General features: G+C 56.1%; 1 protein-coding gene across 1 annotated transcript; it reads left to right on the forward strand.

Moving 5' to 3' along the window:
• The first annotated feature begins 11,004 nt into the window (after positions 1-11,004).
• LOC102388014 (microtubule-associated proteins 1A/1B light chain 3C-like) lies at positions 11,005-13,630 on the forward strand. Its single transcript, XM_006023452.3, has 4 exons — positions 11,005-11,107; positions 11,201-11,256; positions 11,725-11,831; positions 13,049-13,630. The coding sequence occupies exons 1-4, from the start codon at positions 11,056-11,058 to the stop codon at positions 13,227-13,229; spliced, it is 396 nt and encodes a 131-aa protein (XP_006023514.1). The 5' UTR covers positions 11,005-11,055; the 3' UTR covers positions 13,230-13,630.
• The last annotated feature ends 948 nt before the right edge of the window (positions 13,631-14,578 follow it).

Consider the following 14,578-nt stretch of genomic DNA (forward strand, 5'->3'; position numbering starts at 1 on the left):
AGCCGGGCGCGGGCCCACGAGGGACAGGGCAGCACGCGTGGGCGGGGGGGGGGTTGCTTCTGGCCCCGGGAGCGCGCACACGCACAGCCCTGCATACCCCGCACATGCACCCGGTCACTACCGCAGTGCGCGGGAGGCGGCCTGGCACGCTCGTTTCACGGGCGCACACACGCACATACACCCGCACCCGCACATTTGTGCACACGCGCACCCCATGAAGTCGAGGGGGGGGGGGGTGCGGAGCCCCCCATCCCAGCTCTGCAGCCCGGTGCTGGCAGCAGCAAGCCCAGTTTGGGGGGACCCCAGCGTCACTATGGCAACAACGCACCCCAGCGGCCGCGGGTCCCCGTGCGGTCCCCGGGACAATCCCTCCCCCCAACCCATCGGGGTCACCTCCCCGATCCGACCCACCTGGCCCAGTTGCCCCTAGGTAACCTCCCCCCGGATCCCTGCTGACCCTGGCCCCAGGGGTGGATGCGAGAACAGAGGTGTGGGCGGATGGGAAGACAGATGGATAGGCAGACCAGCTGACAGCTGAACAGATGGAAGGACAGATGAACAGATGGGGGTGGCTGGACAGACAGACAGATGGATGGACTGATGGATGGGTGGCTGGATGGACTGGCATGCAGATGGACAGACGGATGGAAGGGGGGAAGCGCGAGTGGACAAACAGATGGACAGACAGATAGGTGGCTGGACCAATGAACTGCTGGACAGACAGACACATGGAAGGCCAGACAGAGAGATGGACAGACAGATGAATGGACGGACACATAGGCAAATGGATGGATGGATGGGTGGAAGGAAGTAAGGACAGATGGATGGATAGACAGACAAATGGATGGACAGATGGGCAGATAGAAAAACAGATGGGTGGAAGGCTGAATGGCTGGATGGATGGCTGGGTAGATGGAGTAGCTAGGTTTGTATGGGGAAAGAGACAGGTCTGAATGGGGCTGGTGGGCCGCGAGGTCTGTATGGGGCTGGCCGGATGGCATGGATGATCAGTCTGAATGGCTGGATGGACCGTGGGACAGCGTGAATGGATGGAAGAATGGGGCTGTGCAAATGCTCCTGCTGGGACCAAAGCTGGAGGGTCCTGGGTAGAGGGTCTTGTCCCTCTGATGCTGCACTGGGGGCAGGAAGGAATTTCACCCCTGGTCAGGCTGGTATAGATGGGGTAGGGGGTCCCCTTCCTCTGCAGCAGGGGCACAGCCTCTGCCTGGGATCACTTTAGTGTCTATGACCCCTCCCCCAACCTTGCAGCAGCAGGACAATGGCAGGCGCGACTCCCCTGCTATCCCTGGGGTGGGGATGATGCCTGGTGCTTTGTCAGGGGTGATTGTCATGTTGCTCAGCAGTCAGACAATGGGGTTGTGATGGTTTGGACAGGGCTGATCATGATCATTGATCACCCATCTAGAGTGAGACTGTCTCCCCAGCATGTTCAGGCAGTGCCCAGAGTCCACCCAAGACTGTGCTGAGCTCCGTGGGAGTGGCCCCCCCATCCCCTGCGTTAGAGTTGGATGCGGGTGAGGCTGGGCTCCAGGACTCCTGGGTTGTGTCTTAGTGCTGGGTCTAACGCAGTTCGCCTCAACCTTTGCAGACTTAAGGTCCCTCGGCAAATGCCAGCTCTTGCTTTCATGCGTCGCTGGACTACAGACATGAACAGAGTGATTCTTCCCTGGCAAAGCACTCGCAGGCTGTTCTGGCCTCACAGGATTCCTGCTGGAAAGCGCTTGGACTCTCTTGTGACTCTGCACCAACGTTTGCATAGCTAATACTGCACAGTGCCCCTGCGGCACTTTTAAAAGGAGCTCACAGCTCCCCCAGGGCACTGTAGCACCCGGCTGAGAATCACAGGGGTAATGAGCTAGAGGAGCTGTGATTTGTACTGGGCAGGGAACCTGCCTCCACCATGCAGGGCTTTATGGGCCTACCGCCCAAAGGCATTGCCAGGAGCCAAGGGCACTCCATCACCTGACGCAGGTAGTAATCCTGCTGGAAAACCAGCGGCCGCCTACCCACCCTCCCCTCCCCCGCAAAACCCACGCACGCTGCAGACGGGGTTTTTCCAGCTGATTGTAATTCTTGCAAAGGCTCCGACCGACCAAGCAGGTGACGAATTGGTTCTTTGCTCATAGTCCCCGCGGGGGCTGGGGCGGGGGAGGCTGGCAAGCACAGCATGGAAATGTGATGCAGAAGCAGCCTTCTCCAGGCGGGGCCCTGGCCTGGACAGGGCTGAGCTGGCAGGGACAGGGGTGCAGGAGCCCAGAGAGCAAAACCCCCTCTCCTTCCTGCTGCCCCTGCAGAGATGTCAGGGTGTGTATGTGTGCATGTGTGTGTGTGTCTGTCTACACACACACTCCTTCCTTCTGCCCCCCCCAGCCCAGCCTCCCATCAGTGTCAAGGCTTCTGTGTGTCTGGCTGTTTGTACATATACAAAACACACGCGCGCGCGCACACATTCTTTTCTGTCCCCCAAACACCAATATCAAGGCACACGTGTGTGTGTGTGTATCTGTCTGTCTACCCATATACACACGCTACTTTCTGCCTCCCCCCACCAATGTCAGGGCTTGTGTTTGTTTGTATGTGTCTGTCTGTAAAACCCCCCCCCCCCCCCCCCACACACACACACACATGTAGTCAGTTAACTGAGGGCAGTCTCTTCCCTTCAGTCCTGGCCCCAGGTCCCTTTGCAGACTACCTGGGAAAGGCTAGGCAGGGCTGTGGACTCAGAGCAGTCTTCCTCTGATTCTCCACACTATCACAGTCCCTGGCTGGCTCCAATGGGGCTGGTGCCTTCCCCTCTGTCCCCCTACCCCAGTGCCAGGCACTGCTCAGCCCCTGGGGAGGAGTGCGTGGTATACATTGCTGGGGCAGGGCACAGCAAGGGTTAATGTTTTGAGTGGGGTGAGGAGTGTTGAGGCCCAAAGGGACATAGTAACACAAGTCTGCACTCACACACCAAGTTGTGCTTGAACTGAGGCAGGAATACAGGTATCCTGGGTCCCTGTCCTCACCCCAGTGCCCACTCAGGCCCATGGGAACCTGCGGTCCCCTCTTCCTCCTGCCCGCCCACCCACCCCCTGCCCTCCGTGAGCTGCCAGTGTTTCAGGCACTGGGAAATCAGCTTGGCCAGCACTGCAACCCCCCATTAATACCTCACCTTGTCATTAAACATCGGCAGAGCCGCCCCCGCCGCCACCCGCGCCCGGATCCAGCACTAATCATGTTTACAGCAGAGACAAATGGTTATGTTCGCAGCTGCTGCTCCCTTCACGGCCCGCCGGGGACTCCCCCCTTCACGGAGGCAGCAGGAGCCTGATAATTGAGGCTGATTTATGGAGGGGGAGAAGGAGCGGCTGTGCAGGGCTGTCACTGCTAGACAGGCCCTGTCACGGGAGGTGCTGGAGCTCAGCCCAGTGCCCTCCAGGGCCTATAATGTCCCCTCTATCCCAAGGAGCCCTTCTCACTCAGTTATGACTGCCCCATGCCTGCCACGGTCTGTCTTGAGGGCTGTATGCAATGGTGCATGTATCTGTGCTGCTTGCACACATATGCACGCACATGCACATACATAGTCATAGAGAAGTAGGGCTGGAAGTGCCCTCCATAGGTCATCTAGTCCAACCCCCTGCCTGAGGCAGGATCACCCCTATCCAAATCATCCCATACAACCAGAATCTACACTCTGCATAAGACAACCCTCAACCCTGACACAACGTGTACATACATGCCATGCCTTGCAGTCAGCCCCTGCATGTGCAGCTGCCCCATATGGTCCCTGGCTTGGTGGGAACAGCATGGGCCTGCCAAGATGGATCCACAGCCACAAGGCAGATGTGGTGTACACAGGCCCTTGGGGAGGGCCCAGTACCAGCATCACCCCACAGCGCTGGCAACTGGCCTCAGGCTTCTTGCTGGTGTCCTCCCATGGCACTGCAGTGCTGTGGGTCTCAGGCAGTCACAAGCTCCATGGGCAGGGACATTCCTCCTGTGTGTTTGTGCAGTACCTGGTGTACCAAGGACCCACTGGAGCTGCTGGTACCATGTCCCAGCCTCCGGCCTCACAAAGCTTGCTTGCCCTGTCTTTCCCAGCCCACCGGGCTCAGCAGAACCTGTTCCAGAGACAACGTTGGTTGCCAGCTGCCAGGCTCAGGAGGGCACTAGGGCCTGAGATGTACATCTAGCATGCTGCAGTCAACAGGCTGGAGACAGCCAAGGGCTCAGCTGTGCTTGAGGGCAAGCTGGGGACTGAGAGTAGCCTGGGACCAAGCCAGGGTCTGTGACCCTTGTGACCAGTCTGGGGCTTGGCTCTGTGCCCCCTGGGCTGGAGGGGACCCCATGAGGCACTCAGCCGACTGCAGAGCTAGAGGAAGGTGTAGGAGGAAGTGGCATTATCTCCACCTCACACTAGGCTCCCCTAGAGACCTGCACCCCCAGAGTAGGGAGACCCTGCAGAGGGTGCCCCACAGAAATGGGGGCGCCCCTTCCTGAGGGTGCCTGGCCAGGAGGAGGCAGAGGCAATGGAAGCCACAGCTTTAATATTTAACATGTGAGATTAAAGCTGAATCCAGGGGGATCTGCTTTATGCCAGTGTCTCACAAAAGGAGCAATGAATAAAATGCAGCCCGGGCAGACAGGGATTTATTTATGAGTTTCAGCTGAAATTCGCTCTGCGCGGGGCTGGCAGGGAGTGGTGAAGAATACAGATGAGGGGCCTGAGCCCAGCACAGTGGCTGCCAAACCCTGGGGGGGAGGGGGGCTGAGGGAGGTGGGGAGGTAACTGCTTGCTCCCCTCCCCCTCCCAAGTGCTGGCATTTCTTATTTCATCCTATTTGGATGATGCCAGCAATGTTTATTCTCCAAGGAAATTAAGGCTGCCCGGGGGCCTGGGGGGCTCTCTCCACTGCGCCAGCTGTAGAAGAGTCTTGCGGCTCCGTTTGGGAGTCCACTGAGCAGCAGCTGTGATCCCGTGTGGGGTCTCTGCCTGGCTGTCTCTGCCAGGCACTAGGCCCAGGACCCACACACCAGAGCCCCAATCCAGGTCTGGTGTGACTGGGGCACACGCAAGGTGACGGGGGTTTACTTGGGAATGTGCAGACCAGTCCATAAGGGGTCTTATAGCATCCCAAAGGGCTGCCTGCTGGGAGGGCTTGTGATTAGGAGTCAACTGGGACTCAAGACACCTGGGCATCCTTGGCTCTGCTGCAGACTTGCCATATGTCAGCACCTGAACCCCTTAGGGCCTCGGCTTTCCCCTCCAGGAGATGGGCCTGGCTGGTCTGACTTCTCGAGCGGAGGCTGGGCACATAGCACCCAGGCCACTGGGGACCTTCCTAGGCAGAAGCCTCTAGGGCTGTCCTGGAGCACAGGGTCTTCCACATGGCACTGCCAGTGCCAAGCCCTCCTAGCCAGGCTCATACCATATTTTCTCACATACAGTGTACCTGAGAATAACATACGCACCTTGTCTTTGAAAGGCAGAATGAAGGGGAAGATCTTTCCTGTAGTAAGTAAACGAGTAGTAGCAGGAAAGCACAGAGCCTCAGAGGATCCTGTACAGCCTTCATGTGTGCTTGTGCCTAGTATGTGACAGAAACTGCTCTGACCACAGTGTCTCACATACAATAGGCACTCCAATTTCCAGCCAGTTTTTTGGGAAAAGGTGGGTGTTGTAGGTGAGACAAATACAGTATCCAGCACTGCTGCTGCGGTGCTCAAGTCTCCAAGCTCTGCCTCAATGCACCAGGAGCAGCACAAACACAAGATCCCTAATTCTCTCTGTATGTCTCCCTCTGAGACATGCTCCCCTGGGGGAGCAGCAGACAGGCAGGGGAGCTTCCTGTCCCCCACCCCATGGTGCTGTGATCTGTGTACACCAACCTGCCTTTGAGGCCTAGGGGCTGACACAGCTCAGGCCTCCTAGGACTGGCTGCAGTGGGAGCAGGGCCCAGCCAGGGGTGGGACAGGATGTTTTTTTCCCTTTCTTCTCCTGTTTCATGCCCTGGTCCTCAGCACTGCATCCCCTCCCCTCCCTCCAGGCACCACCCTGAGCCTCTGCTAATCCCAGTGCTTTACTGAGGAGCCACAGCCATCTGGGCCACGAGCATGTTGTCACTTCCAATCAGGTCTCACAGCCTCTGGAGCAGCAAAGTGGCTGGTTCTAGGAGCTCTCTGCCAGCATGGGGCACAGTGGGGCCTCCATCTATCCTGTTGGTAGACCCCAGTCTCCTGGGGATGGGGGCCAGCACCTCAGAGCCAGTCGCCACAGGCAGGGAAGCTGCCAGTCAGCCTCCTGAGGCCTGGGTCACCCAGTACTGATAGACCCAGATTCAGATGGACCCAGCTGGGCCCCATCTCCCAGTACTTTTCTCTTAGCACTGGGCAGCAGCTGGGCTGAGGGAGGGGATGTCCCCCTGCAGAGGCCCAGACCAGCATCTGGCCTCAGCCCCAATCAGGAGCTCTCCAATTACCCCGATCAGGGCATCTGGTAAAGCCACAGTAGCAGGAACCATCCTGCCCTGGGAGACACCCATAAGCTAGACCCAGAGACCAGTGAGAAGCCTGAGAAGCTCTGAATGCCCCAGTTTGAGTCTCGAAACATGGGGACACAGATGTCTGGGGCAGGGCTAGCCAATGGCAGAGGCAAAGGGGGCAGCACTGACCTGCTGCGTCACAAACATTCACTAAACACCCGCCCCCTGATCAGGGAAATCAATTTCCCTTCATCTCTAATGAATGAGCTGAGGCTAATGAAATCATCACGTTCCCCTGCAGACCAGGGATTCCAGAGTCCGACCTGACTGTGCAGCCCTATTTGAAAATTAAACCGATAAATAATAAATGCTGGCTCTTAACGAGATCATTTGAAAAGCAGGCGGGTTTTATTCTTGGGGGGGGAGGGGTTTAAAGAAAAATAATTTGAAAGTTTCTTCTTTCTTGCTTCAGCACAAAGGTAGTGCTGAGTAATCGATGCCTTTTATTAGCAAAGCGAGGTGCTCGTTAATATTCATCAGTTTATTGTTCAGAAATGGGCTGGCATGAAAATGCCCCTTTCCCCTGCGAACCTCCCCTCTGAAGCCCACTCAAAGTTTCAGGAATTAAATTTATTAGGAGCATAAATTGATAATGGTCTAGTGTGCTACGCAGATGGAATATATATTGCTAATGTAATTTTCCAAACCAGTGATGAGCATGTCTGAGGGATTTTTTATGGCAAAGTTATACAGTCTAATATATTGCAGAATACAAAAATATATTAAATATGTATATGAAATACATTAAAAAATAAGATGACAGATTGTCCTTTGCCGTGTTATGTACTGCAACACCGGTGTCTGGTAGCAGAGCATGACTGAGATGCAGGCTGGCATGTGTATATATACACACATGTGCACACATGCTCCCTCACACTTCCTGTAAGGAAGGTCACACCTCAAAGCACACGGAGGGGCCAGGAGGTGCAGACAGGAGGGAAGTTCCCACCTCCCCTTTCAAGGTGGCCCAGCCCCAGGCAAAGATCAGAGCCAGCAGCAAGGTGGAGCCCTGGCCTAAGGGAGCCCATGCCCTTCCTGGCTCTGCCACCACCCAGTTCCCTGGCCTTGGGCAAGTCTCTGGTGCTAAACTCCAGGGCAGAGCGGGTAGCACCTGGCACAGCAAGGCCCAGACTGCAAGACGGACTCTCCAGCTGTTTTGGATTGGGTGGGGCTGGGACACAACCCAGCCCCAGGCCCCACCTCAGCCCCTTTACAGGCACCCAAGCATTGTGCATATGTGGGGTGGGAGGCAGGGCCACAGGGGCTGAGTGAGGAGCATTGCAGGGAGCACAGCATGTTAATACACCTTCCCAGCATAGCTTCCATCTGTGACACACCCTGGAGAGGATCCCCCACATTGGGGACACAGGCCTTATGCCATGGGGGGTCACCCAGTGTCCCCCATCCACCCTCTCCATCCCACGGGGGATTCCATCCAAGAAGCCTGGTAGAGGCAGATAGGCTGCTCCGGGGGAGGGGAGGAGAGTGTCAAACCTGCCTCAGTGGCTCCGGGAAGGAGAGGAAAGCAAGGAGATGAATGGAGCTCTAATCTGCGTAATGGGGTCTAATTTGTTTTCAAAAGCTGCTTCTCTCCTGACCCAGGGAATTGGCACTGCGTGAAATACACCCCTGGCATGCGAATGAGCTGGCTGCTCCACCAGGCAGGGAGCCTGTCTGACAAAGGGCCCACATTAAATCAACATCCTGATAGTGGGAGAATTAAAATGTCAAGATAAGGCATGTTTATTGTTGGGTTGGGCAGTGACAGCACAAGTGCCAGCGCCTGGTCCTGTTCCATCTCGCAGCAGCTCCCCTGGCACAGGACAGCCCTGAGCACAAGGCGAGGCCTGAGCCACGCACACAGCACTAGCAGGGCGGTCCAGCCTCCAGCCCTGCTAGGCTCAGATGAGGGTGACTCCCCTCCAGACCCTGCACTAACATGAGCATAAGGGAAGGATGCACAGCAGGAGACCCCCTCTGCTCCATCTCCCTCCCAACCCCAAAACCCCACCTGGGTCCAGCAGGGCTTGCAGTTTCCACAAGGATTAGAATCATGAACAAGTGGGGCTGGCAGGGACCTTCGGAGGTCACATCTAATCCAGTCTCCTACCTGAGGCAGGATCAGCCCTGTCCAAAACAGCCCAGACAAACCCATCGTCCAACCTCTGAGCAAAATGACACAGTCACCCCTGACACAACACAGACATCACACCCAACACTGCCACAGGGAAAACGGGACTGCAGCAACCAACATCTTGCTGCTGCAAAAGTTGTTAAAATACATTCAAGAGTTCCCAGGTAGAGGCTGTTCCCCTGTTACAGAGAAAGACCCCCCCACAACCCCTCCTAGACCAAACTGACCATGGGGTAAAATTCCTTCCTGACCCCACATGTGGCATCAGTCTGACCCTGAGCAGAGGGGCAAGACCCTCTAGCCAGGACCCTCAGAGTTTGAGTCCCAGGAGGAGCACTGGCACAGCCCAGTCCCCGTCCCCAGCCTAGGCTGCAGCCAATGCCCAGTGCCTCCAAGGAAGAACTGCCTTGGCCAAGGCTGTGAGGGCACAAACTCCCTGCTAGGGATCATACCCAACCAAAGGATAGCTACATTTCAGAGATAAAAACACCCAACTTTAATAACAAGGGGAAAGTTATTCCTGCCATGTGACTGAGGAAAACACAACACAAAATAAAGGTTGAAACAAACTGTTAATGTTGTGTGCTCCCACCTGGCTGGTGCTGACAGCTCAGTCCCCACCTGGTTCCAGTGGAAGGCAGGAATGCCCACTATCTCAGCTATATACCAAAACTCAGGGGCATCAAAACCCCAGGCCTCTGGGCTTGGGCTTGCACATAGGATGTCCGCCAAAGGATTTGGAAAGATCTGAAGTCCCAGGCTGGGGTAGAGGACACTTGCTGGTAGCAGGCCCACATGTGGGTCTTAGACGATTCAAATGGATTTGGACCTGATCTGGCTAATTTGACCTGGGACAAGGAAAATTTTCCTTAAAAAAAAAAAAAAAAAAAAATTGCTCCTCATCCCTGGAGGTCTCAGCCTCTCGTGGGCTAAAATCAAGTGTAGTCGCTGCATTGGTCTGCTACCTGAGCCAAAATGGATATAAATTGCAGTGTGCAGTGAAGGGTGCACCCTGGTTCAAATGCGGATAGGACTCCCTATTAAAGCCTCATAGTTAGCTTCCCACTGGCCAGTTTCCAGTGGGAGGATCTCAGCTACACGCTGGATTTATGGAAATGGGGGACTCCCTCCCTAGCTTGCTCCTGCAGCCATTGGCTGAAGGCAAGCAAGACTTGGGGGTATCCAAACCCCAAGCCTCAAGGCTTGGACCGGCACGTAGGATGCCTGCCGATGGATTTGGAAGTATCTGGTGAAGGATACTTGCCAGTTGCAGTGCTACATATGGTGTTTGAATGACTGAGCTTTGCTTAATCAAAAGGATTCAGAACTGATCTGGCTAATTTGACTTGGAACAAACAAAATTTTCCAAAATAGAAAAGAGAAAAAAATTGCTCCTCATCTCTGGAGGTCTGTTTCTCTGCTGGCCTCAGCAGGCTGCCCCTGCCCTGCTGCTCCAGGCTTTATAGCAGCAGTCCCCATGTGATCGACTCCCTGTCTCCACTCTCTGGGGCTTCACACCAGCAGCATTGTGGACTCCAGCAGGCTGGAAGCTGTAGGCCCTCACACAGGCACCTGTGCTCCCTGTTCCCCTCTCTTGTATCTCTTCCCTCTAAAAAGAGCTGGAGTTCTCCAGAAACCATCCCAAGGGCAGAGAACAAGGAGGCCACATCCAGCCCCTCTTCCATCCAGTCATTAACCCTTTCCCCATGAACTAAACCCATCCAAAAACACTTTCAACAGGGAACATCCAAGAAAACAACACAGCTGCAATCTCACACCCCCCCAGGGCATTAAGGGACAGGCCTGAGGACCCGCCAAAGGGTTGTGGCAGAGGTAGGAATCAAACCCAGGCAGATTGTGGAAGGTCACAAGGCCTCAACCACCAAACCAATCCCTCCAGGCTCTGCCTGGGAGTTGAAACATGTTAGGCTCTGAGGCCCAGTCTCCACCAGGGATTAACCTTGAATCTAGTCATCAGCTCAGCTGCCCTGATGCAGACTCCTCAGCCTAGACAGCCAGGTCCTCCCTGCTGGGGCAGTTGAACTCAGCTGGAACTGGGGTCTTTGCCCTGGCACACAGAGACAAACCCAGGACTCCAGTCCATCTACCCTGGGAGACCCAAACACAGCCCCCAGACCCTGCTGTGCCCTCTTGCAAGCACTGGGAGAACGAGATGCCCCAGTGCCAGCCTTGCCCTGCATTGGCCTATGCTGAGAGCTTGGGCTCCAGAACATGGGGCTGACTCCTCCCCCATCCTGAGCCTGTGGGTGGGACGAGCCTATATCAGGGGCTCAGCTGGGCCCTGCAGCCTTGACCAGCTCAGTGGATTTGTAGTGTGAGGCCTGGGTTGCTCCAGGCTGCCCACCTGGGAAGATGCAGCATCGGCAGAGCAGCTGTCCCCCCTTCAAGAGGAGGAAAAGCCTGGGTGGGTTCTGGGGACAGCATGGGGTGGGGCAGGAGAGGTGTCTGGGGGGTTGCAACAGGCTGTGCTCACAGGGGTCTGCTCCTCTCACTGCAGCCACAAGGATGCGGGAAGTGTTGGAGATCCGTGCCAGGCACCCCACCAAGATCCCGGTAAGGGTCCTATTCTTCCTGGCTACCCTGGAGCTGGTCCCCTTCCTGCACACATGTGGGAACCCCAGGACCAGAACTGGCCTGAGCCTCTATGCACAGGTTTCCCCCCCAGCTGCTAAGTAGAGGAGCCTGTATTGCCCCTAGCCCAACTCTGTGGCCCCTCCAGCACTCAAGAGCCTAGCTGTTGGGTTGCATCCACTCCTAGCCTGGCCCTTGCCCAAAGATGTTTATCATGACAGTGGTCCAGCAGGGGCTTGGGGCTGGTATGAGTTGTGCAGTCTCTAACTCACTGTGCAAAGTCCCAGCTTCTAGACTGCTGTAACTGCAGAAGGCTGCATGCATGTACAAGCTCCCAGTGGGGCAGAGAGCGCTGAAACTATGCCCCACTCCTGCTGCCCCATGGCTCAGACAGGAATGACCCACCTGAGCCCAGTGCCTGCCCTGACCTGACTCTTCTCCCTGTGCCAGGTGGTAGTGGAGCGGTACCAGAAAGAGAAGCACCTGCCACTCCTGGATCGCACCAAGTTCCTGGTTTCCCAGGACCTGTCCCTGTCCCAGTTCTTGGTCACCCTGCGGTAAGGAGTGAGCTACACTGGGTGGAGGTTGGGGAAGCAGGGCCTGGTGCTCTCTGCCCCTGGCATGAGTCCTGTTGGCCTCATTCCCAAGCCAAAAGCTCCCCTGACTGGGGCTTGTGCAATTCACCAGTGCAAGGCACAGGTGTGCTCATGCTGCCTACTCTGGAACCTGCAACCAGGCTCATGCTGCACCATGCCCCTCACAGCACTTTGCACTTCACAGCTTCCCAGCCCTACCTCTGAAGTCTGCAGTGGCTCCTACAAACTCACATGCTGCCCAGCTCTGGCTTCTCCCCTGCCTGCCATGTGAATGAGGGAGCCCAGACAGGCTGATTAGAGGCAGGCAATTAGCAGTGATGCAAACAAGCTGTTTGGTGGCAACAGCAGAGGCTCTGCCTGGTAATTAGCAGCATTACACCTTATCAAAGGAGCCCTCTCCAGGAACACTCAGCTCTTATTAGGTCTGTATCCCAGCCCTTTGGTCCCCAACCAGCACTGCTATCTGATCTCTTAATTCACCTAGGCCTTGGAGGCCACCCTCACCATGTGGAAGGGGCATTTCCCAGAGCAGCTCCTGGGGGGCAGGAAGAGAATGGGTTTGATGGGGAGTGAATGCCAAGCAAGGGCGAGACCTGTGCCCTGTCCCTCTGCTTTTAGTGACAGTCAGGCTGATAAAGCTGTTGAGGCAGGGGCACAGCTCCTGGAGGGCTGCAAGCCCTCTGTGCTCACCGGAGGGAGCAGAGCATAGCTCCTTGCAGGGTAGGAGCTTCAGGCATTAGGAGCTGCTGCAGGGTCCAAGAAACTAGGGTTCTCTCTTCTGCTTTGCTACTGACTGTGTGCAACCTCTGGTGTACCCCATGGTCCCCATGTATTTTTGGGGGTGCTCTTCCCAGCCTCCAATGCTTTCAGCCCTGCAGCTTGAGCTGCCATAGCCTTGTGAAACCTGGGAAGTGCCCAGCCCACTTTGAGGGGGTGCTGGACAGAGATGAGCAGCCCCCAGCATCACCCATGTGCTGAGACTGGAAGTCTAGCCATGGCCTTGGCTGCTTCCTGGAGCAGAGCAGGTTGCACTGCTATAGTACCCATGTGTAGTTCATGGGCAAGTCATGCCTTGGCAGTGAGGGGGGTGCATGTATGACTGGTGGTCCCCCATTCCCAGTTGCCAGGGGACTCCAGGCCCCTCCTCTCACAGGGTGGCCACTTTCTCTCCCCAACAGCACCCGCATGTCCCTGACTTCCACCCAGGCCTTCTACCTGCTGGTGAACAACCGTGGCCTGCCCAGCCTGAGCACAACCCTGGGGGAGGTATACCGTGACAGCCAGGATGACGATGGCTTCCTCTACATGACCTATGCCTCCCAGGACATGTTTGGTGCCCCTGCAGCAGTGCAGCCTTAAACTTACTTGCTGCCCCTGGGGACAGCCTTGCCCTGGGATTACTAACCAGTTGTGGGGGGAGGGAGGGCACATTTAAACTATGGCATGAGCTCAGTAGCTGCCTGGGTTTGCTTCTCCGCCAGGGCTCAAGTCTCTGTGGAAGCCTGTTTGTAAGGGAGGGCCGAGACACTGGACTGCTGTGTCCCTCTGAATGATCTACCTTGGCCCTGTCAAAGGGGTTGGCCCCTTCCTCTCTGTCCTGCTGCTGCCCAGGAAACTCACTGCTGTTTTCCTCCTCCTTTTTTTAACGTCTCTTCCTACAAGAGGCTTTGTATGAAGGCTCCTCAGAGCCATGCATTTATTTTCACTGTTCTTTTTAAGCCTTGAACTCCTGAGACTAATGGCTTGGAATAAAGAAATAAAAATACTCCATGGTTTGTTCTACTCCCTCATTGTTGCTTGCCTGGAGATAGAAGAGGTAGGTGGGCAAGAGCTCTGCCTGGCTAGGGCAGCATACCTCTTGGGAGGGATTGATTGCTTCTGGCAGCTAATGGGGGCAGCAGTGAGTGGGGGAGAAGCTAACCTGGGGTGCAGAGGGGACTGGCCTGTAGCAGCAGGGTTGGGGGAGTGCAGAGCTGCTCTGCCCAGTGGACCCTGCTCCCTCCCATCATGGGCACCAGGTTCTGTGCTGGGGGTGGGAATCCTCATGCCAGAGTGGTGGGTGTACATAGAAACATGGCCAAGCCAGACTGGTGTGCAGCACTGGTGCCAGTGAGGGTAGAAAGCCCAGGGCCTGAGAGCAGCCCCCCAGAGCTGGGTGCTGTGGGACTGCAGTGGGCCCCTGGGGCCAGGTCCACATTGCCCTAAGGACTCCCCAGAATACCATGTCAAACCCTCGCCCACGATAGCACAGCCTGACCCAGAAGCAGCTGCAACCTACCACAGACAACCTACCGCTTGGTGAAAGGGCAGCAGGACAGGCCCTATGAGGAGAGACTGAAGGACCTGAACCTGTTCAGCCTCAGCAAGAGGAGGCTGAGGGGGGACCTGGTGGCTGCCTACAAGCTCATCAGGGGGGATCAACAGCAAATAGGCAGAGCCCTTTTCTCCCCAGCACCACCTGGGGTGATGAGGAACAATGGTCATAAGCTGATGGAGAATAGGTTTAGGTTAGAGATCAGAAGGCAATATTTTACAGTTAGGGTGGCCAAAATCTGGAACCAACTTCCCAGGGAAGTGGTCCTCGCCCCTACCTTGGGCAAATTCAAGAGGAGGTTGGACGATCACCTGTCTGGGGTCTTGTGAACCCAGCATTCATTCCTGCCTGTGGCAGGGGGTCAGGCTAGATGATCTGTTCAGGTCCCTCCTGA

The sequence above is a fragment of the Alligator sinensis genome, unplaced genomic scaffold, assembly GCF_000455745.1.
Source record: "Alligator sinensis unplaced genomic scaffold, ASM45574v1 scaffold707_1, whole genome shotgun sequence".
NCBI lineage: Eukaryota > Metazoa > Chordata > Crocodylia > Alligatoridae > Alligator > Alligator sinensis.

Bases quoted from the DNA above. Each gene is read 5' to 3' on its own strand.
- LOC102388014 (XM_006023452.3), top strand. From the start codon at position 11,056: ATGCAGCATCGGCAGAGCAGCTGTCCCCCCTTCAAGAGGAGGAAAAGC. The intron at 11,108-11,200 runs GTGGGTTCTGGG...CTCTCACTGCAG, and splicing joins CAAGAGGAGGAAAAGCCTGG to CCACAAGGATGCGGGAAGTG. The intron at 11,832-13,048 runs GTAAGGAGTGAG...TCTCCCCAACAG, and splicing joins CAGTTCTTGGTCACCCTGCG to CACCCGCATGTCCCTGACTT.